The 10,437-nt window shown below is 40.7% G+C and overlaps 1 protein-coding gene across 1 annotated transcript in view; it reads right to left on the bottom strand.

Annotated features, from left to right (window-relative positions):
- Nucleotides 1–528: 528 nt before the first annotated feature.
- The window catches only part of LOC134307097 (bromodomain adjacent to zinc finger domain protein 2B-like), a gene marked incomplete at both ends in the record, with an annotated part of 28,023 nt that continues 18,114 nt past the window's right edge, over nt 529–10,437 (bottom strand). The window contains 10 exons of the mRNA XM_062990434.1: nt 529–561; nt 814–858; nt 3,165–3,230; nt 4,073–4,138; nt 5,290–5,351; nt 5,450–5,542; nt 5,941–6,160; nt 8,365–8,466; nt 8,696–8,804; nt 10,075–10,135. Coding sequence (XP_062846504.1) covers nt 529–561; nt 814–858; nt 3,165–3,230; nt 4,073–4,138; nt 5,290–5,351; nt 5,450–5,542; nt 5,941–6,160; nt 8,365–8,466; nt 8,696–8,804; nt 10,075–10,135 — 857 coding nt within the window. The remainder of the gene's footprint in view (nt 562–813; nt 859–3,164; nt 3,231–4,072; nt 4,139–5,289; nt 5,352–5,449; nt 5,543–5,940; nt 6,161–8,364; nt 8,467–8,695; nt 8,805–10,074; nt 10,136–10,437) is intronic.

Genomic DNA, 10,437 nt, shown 5'->3' with positions numbered 1-10,437 from the left:
ACAGCCACAAACGGAGGCATGTCATTTATTTATATGATTGATTTTCTACACATGCAAATAATGGGTGGGTTAAAACTAAACTCCTAAAATCATTAGTAGAGGTGTCCACATACTTTTGGTGCCTCAAAAATGTATGTAAACTTTAGTTTCCGACTGCATGTAGATGTGTGAAAAATGAAAGGTTTGGTTACAACAGCATTAACTCTTTGATCAATAAAAGTGGATGCTCGGCAAGCATTTCAGACTTACAGACGACCACAAGCACACACATACACACAATTGCACAAACTGAGAGGACAAGGCCCAGTGCATCAAAGCCAGCTTATTCTCACAGATACACACAGAGCACCTGTGGATGATGCACTGCGTTTTTGTTGGTTGTTTTTGCCGCTGGAAAAGCCATGCAGAGGAGAATGTAGTAATGACAGCAGCCAGTGCTACACTTACAAAAAATGTGCTGCTATGACAACCATATCACAACCAAAGTATCACGATGCGAGTGTTAGATGTACAGAAGATTAAACATACCCATACCATATCTAGTCTATGCCTCTCCAACTCCTGAGAGAAAGAGTTGGCACAGTATTATAAGACAGAAAAAAAACACACACAGCGTCATCAGAAAATATCAAACAAAAAAAGAGAAGCCCAAAATGAGAGAATAGCCCACTCCCAATAGCATGAACATTTAACCAGAGAGAAATAAGAAAGCTTTAGCTAACACTGTGTGAGTATTTCTCTACAAGAACAATACTCGTCTATGTGCAGTATAATAATGAGTATTTAATTATGTGTATCCTAGGCATTACAAACCTGGTGCTTAAGGATAACCGCCTGCTGTCGCCTCATCTCTCTCTCCTACAAACACAAAAACAGGCTCAGTGAACCTCTCATAGACAAACAGGTGAAGCTTAAATATGCAAATAAGAGTGAATAATTTTGCAATATTAAAATACAAAATAAAAGAGAGAGCAGAAATACAATCATCATCCAGAAAAAAAAACTTCCAGTCTATTTTATCTAGAGGGTTATGGGAAATACATATGGGTGGTGCAGCCAGCGGTCTATTACGCTAGCCCACCACTGCTGAGATCCAGGTTAGAATCTCAGTGGTGCTATCGTCTGGCCAAGTCTTTGAAGGGGGATGGTTAATCCCTGCAATGGAGTGGTGCCCTGTTTAGAGTGTTGAGCCTAATGATTCCAGATGAAACCAGACTAGGATAAAGTGGTTGATGAAATCGAAATGAAAGAAAATAAAACAATTTACACACATTTCCACCTATACACTATTTTAAAGACTAAATGCACCCATTTAAACACTGTTTCTAATGCACATTTCAAATACCATTAACTGCCAAAAAAGCACATGCAAACCACATCCGAGCAGGTATAATATCCTGAAAAGGCTTTACACAAGATGTTGGAGGTGAAACATGAAGAGCTGGCTAGCAATCAGATCTTAAATTCATCCCAACAGTGTTCATTGAGGTTGAGGTCAGGGCTCTGTGCAGGCTACAACTCAGAGCTCATCATCCCATGCAGGGCCGGCGCTAGGGGGGGGCTGAGGGGGGCATTGCCCCCCCAAATTGTGTCTTTGCCCCCCCAAGCACAATGCAAGCAACGGCTATTTTTAAAATTATCTCTGAACCAATCACAAAAATGCATTTTGTTTTACAGTGTGAAGATATTTCCTTGCTTATTCCTGATTGGCTCTTTGAGTCATATAAAAATCGGCAGAGCGCCCCAAACAGTTCAGTTCGGCAGTATATGTTCTGTTAGTGTGAGCGAGAGGCAGGTATACTGGTAAACACTTTTTTTTTACAGAATTAGTATTCTTTTGTTTTCTTTATATTTTAATTTCCCAATAATATAAATATTCTCACTCATTCCTATTTCCACGTTTGAATATTCTCAGTCTGTGTGTAGGTACATTTGTCAGCTTTGACTTAAATTTGTATTAAAGCCTTTCAAGAAATAGAGTTGTTCTATTAGTAATGGCAATTTAATTAAGGGGGCGTATTAAAATGAAATACAATTAGATAATCTTTTTTCTCCATTTACATAATGAACATGTATTTTTTAATCATTGGGTTTTAAGTTTAAGTTCGAAAACATGCATTTTTATTTCTTTACCTCATACATCACTTTAAGCCAGTATCAATAGCTTGGCTGTCATCATTCATGCACAAATCAAGCCTTGAATATATTTCTGGCTTCAAAAACATGACTATCAACATGCCCCCTCATTAGGTTTTACTGCCCCCCCAAGCAAAGCAGTCCAGAACCGGGGCTGATCCCATGTCTTTATGCTGGAAGAAGCAAGAGCCTTCCTCAGACTGTTGTGGCACAATTTTAAAGCATTAAATTCATTTGATGTCATTGATTTTGTGCACCTGTTAGCAATGGGTGTGGCTGAACTCACCTGAACTTAATAATAAAAAGGGTCATCCACATACTTTCGGCTATTCAGTGTATATTAGTATCTAGTAATATGATGATTGAGGAGTCTGGTGCTGAATTGCAGCTGTGCAATTTATCTCATCCTTTGAAAAGAAATGATTAAAGGTGGCATAGTGCTTGGCTTATTAAGTGGGGTCACGCAGCAACGCAGGGTTCAGTTTTCATCCCTAGTCACTGTCTGTGTGGAGATTGGCATGCTTCCCCGGTGTCCCTATGAGTTTCCATCAGAAACTCCGGTTTTCTCTTATAGTTCTCCTGAATTAGCTGCTGAAAACAGCCTCTTTGTTTAATGTGTATTACCTTGCAATGTAGGGCACCCTGTTTAGGGTGTATGCCCAGTGTAAAACTATAGGAGGATAACCAAACTAAAAAACTTCTGGGCTTTGAAGAAGGGTGCTCAAATGGCACAACAATAAATTACACTAGCCCTCTATGTTGGAATCCAGGGTTTGAATCCCCAGAAGTGCTATCGGCTGGTCAGTCATCTACATGCAGACATGATTGGCTATGTCTAAGAGTGGAGAGGGGAATAGCAGAGGGACCGCCATGGACTGTGTACTGCAATGCATCCAGCGATTACGAGGAAGCTGGACCCAATTAATTTTTATTAACTATTTATTTAAAAAAGCACAGTAAAAGGGTGTGTCTGAGGTGGATGGTTGTGGATGTCCTTCCCTGGGTTTAAGATTTAAACACACACTGACCTTTAAGCGCTTCTCTGCCTCTAAAATTTTGGCATTGGCGGCCTCCTCCCGCTTCTTCCTCTTTGCCTGCCAAAGCAAAACAGGTTCAAGTCACACCGAGGGAAGACGAAAAGCCCAAATGAAACATGCCACCCTAGCAGCATGCCTTATTTAAACCAAGTGCTTTTACTGTTCTAATCACTGTGTGTTAGTGAATTCAGCTCATTTTAACCCCATACAAAAGATTCTGTGCTATTAGGTACACACAGACCCGCAGGGACCGATGGGGGGATTTGCTACTTACTATTCATTCCATGGCATTTAGAGGCTGTTCTAATCAGATAGTTCCACAACACTGAGTCAGTGATTGAGAACCTTTGCGACGAGTACGTCAGTTCTTGTCAGAATCAGCCCAGGGATCTTTAAAATTATTCAATATTCACCTCGTTCTGACAAATGGCAGTGGAAAAAGCAAGCATCGGAGAATTAGTTGGAAATTTTTATGTGTAATTACAGACAGAAAGAAAAACCTGTTCAGAATGACTTGCCAACCATGTCAGCAGCAATTTGATTTCTGCTCCGCTAAAACACTTTTCCAGCTTCTATAATTGGGTGTGAAAAGTAAACATTTTTTCCCCTTCCTACTTATGCAAGACCTGCTATTGTTGGCAGGAAAAGAAATCTTTTATGTCCAATTTAACCGTGGTCTGAGGCACGCAAGGCAGCAAATTTAATATTCAAAAACTGTCCAGCAAAACCAATTTAGCGATAGTCCAGAGGAAAAAAAAATTATGCAGGAGTCATAACCCCGAAATGCTAGAAAGCAATTCTGCTGCAGTCTGTGTTCCATGTTAAACAGGCACTGTGCGTGAGGTGGTGTGTTATTTCAGAATGTTAAGCCTGCCTCTTCCCCCAGAGTCGGCCCGTACCTCGAGAATCTGCTGTGCACGGAACTCCTTCTCCATCCGGATTTGCTGAATGCGCTTTATCTTTTCCTGCTCGGACAGAGAGTGGGAGCGTGTTAATTAAAAGCACCGCCGTGCATTTCAAAAGAGCTGCGAACGGCAGGATTAGCAAAAAACAGCAAAGAATGAAGACAGCAACACTGACTGAAGGAGAAGGATTCCATTAGCAAAGTTTTAGAGAACTCCAGCATTCTTTCATTTTTACTTCACATATAGTCAGCTTTAGAATTACTGCCATTACTGGTGAAGATGGGTTAAAAAAGTCATGAAAAATATCTGCATGGTTAATTAATGGATTAAAAAAACAAAACAAACATGTCACATACGAGGGATCTTTAAAACGTTTCCGCACTTTTATATTTTGGTTGGAAACTGTGAGGGCGGGAGGAGTAGTAATTGGTCATGTCTGAGAGAGCTTATAGTCCGGATTTAGTGCCATCCGATTTCCACCTCTTTGGACCGCTCAAACAAGCTTTAAGGGGAAGAAGATTGTGTGGTGATGATGTGAAAGCAGCGGTGCATCAGTGGCTACGCACTCAACCAAAAACATTTTTTGCTGATGGCATTAAAATGGTATGACGCTGGAAAAAAAAATGCATCGAAAGGTGACTGTATAAAATTGATGTCATTTGTTTTTGAGTAAAAAAAAAAGTGTGGAAACTTTTTGAAGAACCCTCAGATATTAGTCACTAGAAATTATTCTGAACAAAATGACTTTTTTAATCAAATTGTGGATCATTTTAATACTGGTGGGTAGGTGAATATATTTCAGTAAAAGTGCCCATGCTAACTCCTGTCCACTGCTGAAAGCAGCTACAATGCATGCAGGCATTAGAACTGGACAGTGGAGCAATGGATGATGGTCCACCTGTCCGACAATTCTAATAATCTCCAAAATCATGTGAACAGCCGGGCATGTGTGCATTGTTTACCTATGGATGATAAGGCACCAAGATGCACTGTAGGACAATCTACCTCACAACCTACAGAAGCTGAAGGACCAGCTGGTAATGTCATGGTACCAGATACCAGTGGAGTCCAGGTCTCGCTGGGTCAGAGAGTGGTCCTAATGATTTGGCTCACATTTTATTACCGTTTACCAAGTGTGGCAATAACTTTAGCGCTGACTGTATACTGGCTAACAAACAGACTAGAGGTTAGATAACTTTGGTCTTACTTACCTGCTGTTTAAGAATCTTAATTTGTTCCTTCTGCTTCCTCCTTTCCTCTGCGGCCATTATGGCTAAACAAAGCCAAATACAGGAAAATGTTATGAAATAGTTGGATCTAAACATGTAAAATAAACCCCATGTCTACAAAGTATTTTAAGTTGAGGAGAACCTTGCTGTTTGCGGGCTTCTTTAGCCGCCCGGGCAAGCGCCTGCTTCTCCAGCTTCCTTATCAGCTTCATCTGAGCTGCTTGCCGAGCAATTTCTGCAACACAAAATAGGTCATCTGCATGCTGAACAATTAAGCATAAAAATGCAGCCCTTCCTATGGTACAATTTTTGATGCAAGCATTACTGACATCACAGTAATCAGAGCTAAATTTAAAGGTATTGGAAAATAAATCTCATGTATCAAAAATTCCATAAAAGTCACATTAAATAAAATTATTTGCGTATAAAACCTGCATTTTATGTACACTTAAGGTCATGATGCCATGACATTTAATTCCTGGTTAGTGATTACTGTTAAGTATAGCTGGTGATACATTTGTTAACATTGGTGACGTTGTCCTTTTAACCATGTGCTTAAAGACGGCCAGACACTTTTTTCTCTTATCTCTATTTCTTATTTAAATCAGAAGTTGGGTGGAAGTGGAACCTTACCCTGAGCCTCCAGTTTCCGGAGCAGTTTGGCCTCTGACGAGCTGGGGAACTCAGTATGGCCTACATTGGGTGGACGGCCTTTCCTGCGGTGCTCACCCGAGCCCTCACTGTCACCTACTGCGTGCTGGCGTTCTGTGTTCTGTGTTCGACCCCTCCGGCCGTCCATGGCTCTGATACGCGGGATGACCCCGTCCTCGCTCAGCTGGCACCATTGCAGACCCTAAGGATTTCAATGAGCCGATCGGATTAAAAGAGAGAGTCTAACTCTGATCTTGCTGCAGGGTGTAACATAGTGAACTAACCATGTTAATATGAGCACTGGTGTTGTGTGGTTTCTGTACTGGTAGCTTAAGTGCACTTGACATATAGTGTAACAGATATTAGTGTTAAGGAAGAGAAATCAATCAGCTTCAAAGATGAAAATTAGCAAAATTACCACCTATGCATTAGGGATGGGCATTTTATGCATTTAAAATGTTAATATTTACACTGTAAAAACACGATATTATATTCCTTCGATATAATACTACTTAACACTGATGTACAGAAGAGCTGCTTTGAAAGATGACACAAGGGAACAGTGGGCTCTATCCAGCTCTGAAGGCAAACTGAGCACATGACTATCTAACACTATATCTGTGGTGTAGTATCCAAGAGAGCTAAAGCACTGACCAACAGAGACACAAGTGAATGGAAAGACAAACTCTGCGATCTGCGCTCCTTGAGTATCTCTGCTATTGTTACGCAAGGTGCCACGGGTGGTGTTCTTTCTCTGTCCTTGTTTGTTCTTTGACCGTACACATAGGTGATCATTCTATATGCGACGGTTACATCTGGAAGAAAAGGTGTTATTTATGGATTAATTAATTAAAATGTTTATTTTTAATATTGAATTGGAATTTGCATGCCAGAAACTTTATTAAGTGATTTAATTGTAAATTTAAGTTATAAATAAGAAATGGTTTAGAATCAGGTGTGTAATATTAGAGTACTGATCGACTTCATCAGACTTCATAAGCTGGTATAGGCTATTGGATCCAGGTGATAGTTTTGTGATTTGTTATATCTACTAGGTGCTCTTTTAAAATGCAAATAAAATGTCTATATATAAAAAGACATTAACACCAGCAGTACTGCAAACCTCCATCATATACCATCATTTTCTCTGTCAAAATGGTGTTGACAGATTGGTATAATGCCTCTTTATTCCCTTTCCCCCAATTATCTAATCTAGTCATTTCTTTTTTTTTATTTTTGTATTCTTTATTTATTGACATTTAACATCACAATATTTTCAGTACAAACTGTTTTTTGAGTTTTATACATTTTTTCAATATTTCCTTTCTCTCTCCCTCTCTTCCCATTTGTGGAGGGAAAAAAACAATAATAATAACAATAATAGTGACAATAATACTAAAAGTACTTCTAAATGAACTATGTACAATTAGGGAGTGAATTTTTATATATAACCTATACATTACTCTGTGAAAATAAAATCAGGCCTGAGGGGTGTCACATAATTAACCCATTTTTCCCAATATGAATCAAATTGTTCAAATTTTAAATTTAAGAATGCTGTTATCCTCTCCATTTTAATCTAGTCATTTCTAATTCCCCATAGTAATGCTTGGCTACTTGCACCAGCCCCGCACTAACAGAGTGAATCTGACCGTCACACACCCCCTCTAACACCTCTTTTCACCTCACGGAGGGTCTCACAGGGAACCGTATGGCCACGCTGTGCTATTCCATGATCATGCAACACTTGCAGTGTCAGCTTGAGCAGACAGCAGAGGTCATATTTGCACAATGGCAACGAAACCCTGTCGCCCCTCCCTACTTAAACACAGCCAAGGTTGACAACTCGCAAGCTCGAAATCTCAGCGGTTAGCGCTTAAGACAGCTGCGTCATTAGACCCTGGTTTCCAATTGATGTTCCAATACAGCCCAGAGGGCTCAGTACATGCCACTGTAGTTGCAAACCATGTCTTTATGGACCTGATTTAAGGACCAGCATGCCTTTGAGAACAGAAAAGGGCCTTTGTCGACTATTTGAAGCACGTGGTTTATTTTATATGATTGTATATGATCTGTTGGAAATCTTTTTTTTTTTTAATGTGCATTATTTAATCAAATACAGGATATAGTAAATACACCCTATTTAAATAATAAAAACATGCCCATCCCTAATACACATTTACACCTCTCCCTTCTCAACCCCATCACACAAAACTGAAAAAGAAAAGAACACCCTGTAGAAGTAATGAAAGCTGATTAATGTGACTTCCTATATTAATAAGGGGACAGTTTAACAAATCAGGGTTCGATTAAAAGCCTTGCCTTTGTGATTCAAAATAAAAGATAGAAAAGAGTGAGAAAGCGGGGAAAAAAACAACGAAAAAAAGAGAGATGAAAGGCATTCACCTGGGCTCCTTCTCTGGCTTCATAGAAGTCACCAACCCTTACTTTTGCACTGAAGCTAAAATTATCGCGTGTGATGTCAGTTATTCCGTATCTGGATAGATACTACAGAAGAGAGAATAATAATGATGTTTGGTGAGACAGAGAGCCATCGGGTAGTGTAGCACACTGAAAGCTGGGCACTGCACAGCAAAGCTAACTACAGGGGGGGGGGGGGGGACTGGAGTGGCAGCAAAAGCTACATTATGGGGGAGGGGTCAGCTACGGGTCAGGGCTTTGGGTTTCCTGGGTTTAGGGTTGAAGCGTGTGCGAGGAGGAGGAAGTCAGGGGTTACCTTCACCACGTCGGGGTACTGACGCAGCCTCTTGCCACAGGGAGCATAATACGCCACGTCTCCTTGGAGACGACCTCCGACTGTTTTGATCCTGGTTTCTCTGCGCCAGCTAGAGGGACAGAGGATGTATCATTAGATGTAAAATAGATTTGGAAGAAAAAGACTAAAAGTTGCATGTGTATGTGTTATTCACACTGCAAATCAAATTAGTCTGATCCACAATTATTGGCACACTTGGTAAATGTGCCTAAAATAAAATAACTTGTTTAATTCCAACAGTTTTATTAAATACATTTTTTAGACAAAATAAACTGAAGCATGTTTTTATTAATATTGTAACTGGTAGCTCTCAAGTGGTCATCAGTAAGCTCCTGTTTCACTGGGGTAAAAATGTGAGGTGACACAGAGGCCAAATGCCTGTAGCCATTTATCAATACAGGAAAACGAGATAATACGCAAAAGGTTTCCCCGAAAAAATTGGGCACAATGCAGCAACACAACCCAGACAGCATGTCAATCAACCCCCGTCCCCCCCCCAACCCACATCCAATCATCTCTGAATGTAGACCCCAGTCCGGCCAATAACAGGTGGTTAGAACCCAGGATCCCAGCAGTATGTAGTGGGCTAGTGGAACTTGACCCACTTGAGCACCCCTATTTTTTTTGTTCTGGTCCCCCCGCCTCCCCCGTTATCTCTTAACCAAACCTATTCTGCAATTTTTGATTGTGAATCAACTGCAGCGTGCACATCCCCTGATCTGATCATGGCAAGCCAGATCACCTTAAGTCCCCTCCATGTGCCGATCACCTGCCAGTGTTGGGTTCCCACACAGAGCCGTGTCGCATGTGGAGGGCTACGCTTAGCTCCATGTGACTCCCCTTCACTTGCACTGGTGCCTGGAGCTTGCATATCGCAGCGACACTGGGCAGAGACCCCGTCTGACCTCCCCTCTCATAAACATGGTAAATTGTGTTTGTTTGCCTGCCTGGCCAGATTATTGGCTCTGCTGAGATTCAACCTCGCAAGCGTGCTAATGTGTTAGTCTGCTGCGCCAGCCGAGCACCCAAGTGCCCCTAATTTAAAATATATGAATATATTCTTTTTAATAATGCATTATATTTACTCACAAGTTTGTTTTAATAATTATATATATAAGTAGAGATTGAGAGAATGAACTATACAGAGTATTTATCTTTAATGATTCTCCAAGGATACTGGAGTTAACTGTAAGGTGGCCCGGTTCAGAATGAAAAATGTCAAGTTCCATGTGATTTACACAGTCAATCAGTTACATAAGAGATAAAATGTCAGATCTGGGCCACCTCTACCTGCAGTGTGAATGTGACCCAAGGGATCTTTTATTCACTAGTTCACATACCCCATTTCCAAAGGAGTCTTTAGATCATCCTCACTCATCATTCGCTTCCTCTTCCCAGAGCCTAAAAAAACAGAGAGAGAAAGAGATAGAGAAAAAGACAGACAGAGAAAGAGAGAGAGAGAGAGAGAGAGAGTGAGAGCAAATTACACTGGAGCATTCACCCCGTCACAAAAAGCAGCAAAGTGAACAGCTTGGTGCTAACTGTCTAGAAGATCAGACTTGCAGTCAATATGGTGTTCACACTATTAGCTTTTCCATTCTCAAATCCTCTCCTCTGACTGTAACACACACACACACTCCACTACACACATTTACATACACACAGTGTGGGAGTGAGCAGCAACAAGTGCCTTTGCCGTTTCA

This window comes from Trichomycterus rosablanca, unplaced genomic scaffold (assembly GCF_030014385.1).
Source record: "Trichomycterus rosablanca isolate fTriRos1 unplaced genomic scaffold, fTriRos1.hap1 scaffold_254, whole genome shotgun sequence".
In the NCBI taxonomy this organism is placed as follows: Eukaryota; Metazoa; Chordata; class Actinopteri; order Siluriformes; family Trichomycteridae; genus Trichomycterus; species Trichomycterus rosablanca.
The sequence above is the reverse complement of the archived record's forward strand: the minus strand, read 5'-3'. Positions and strand labels throughout refer to the sequence as shown.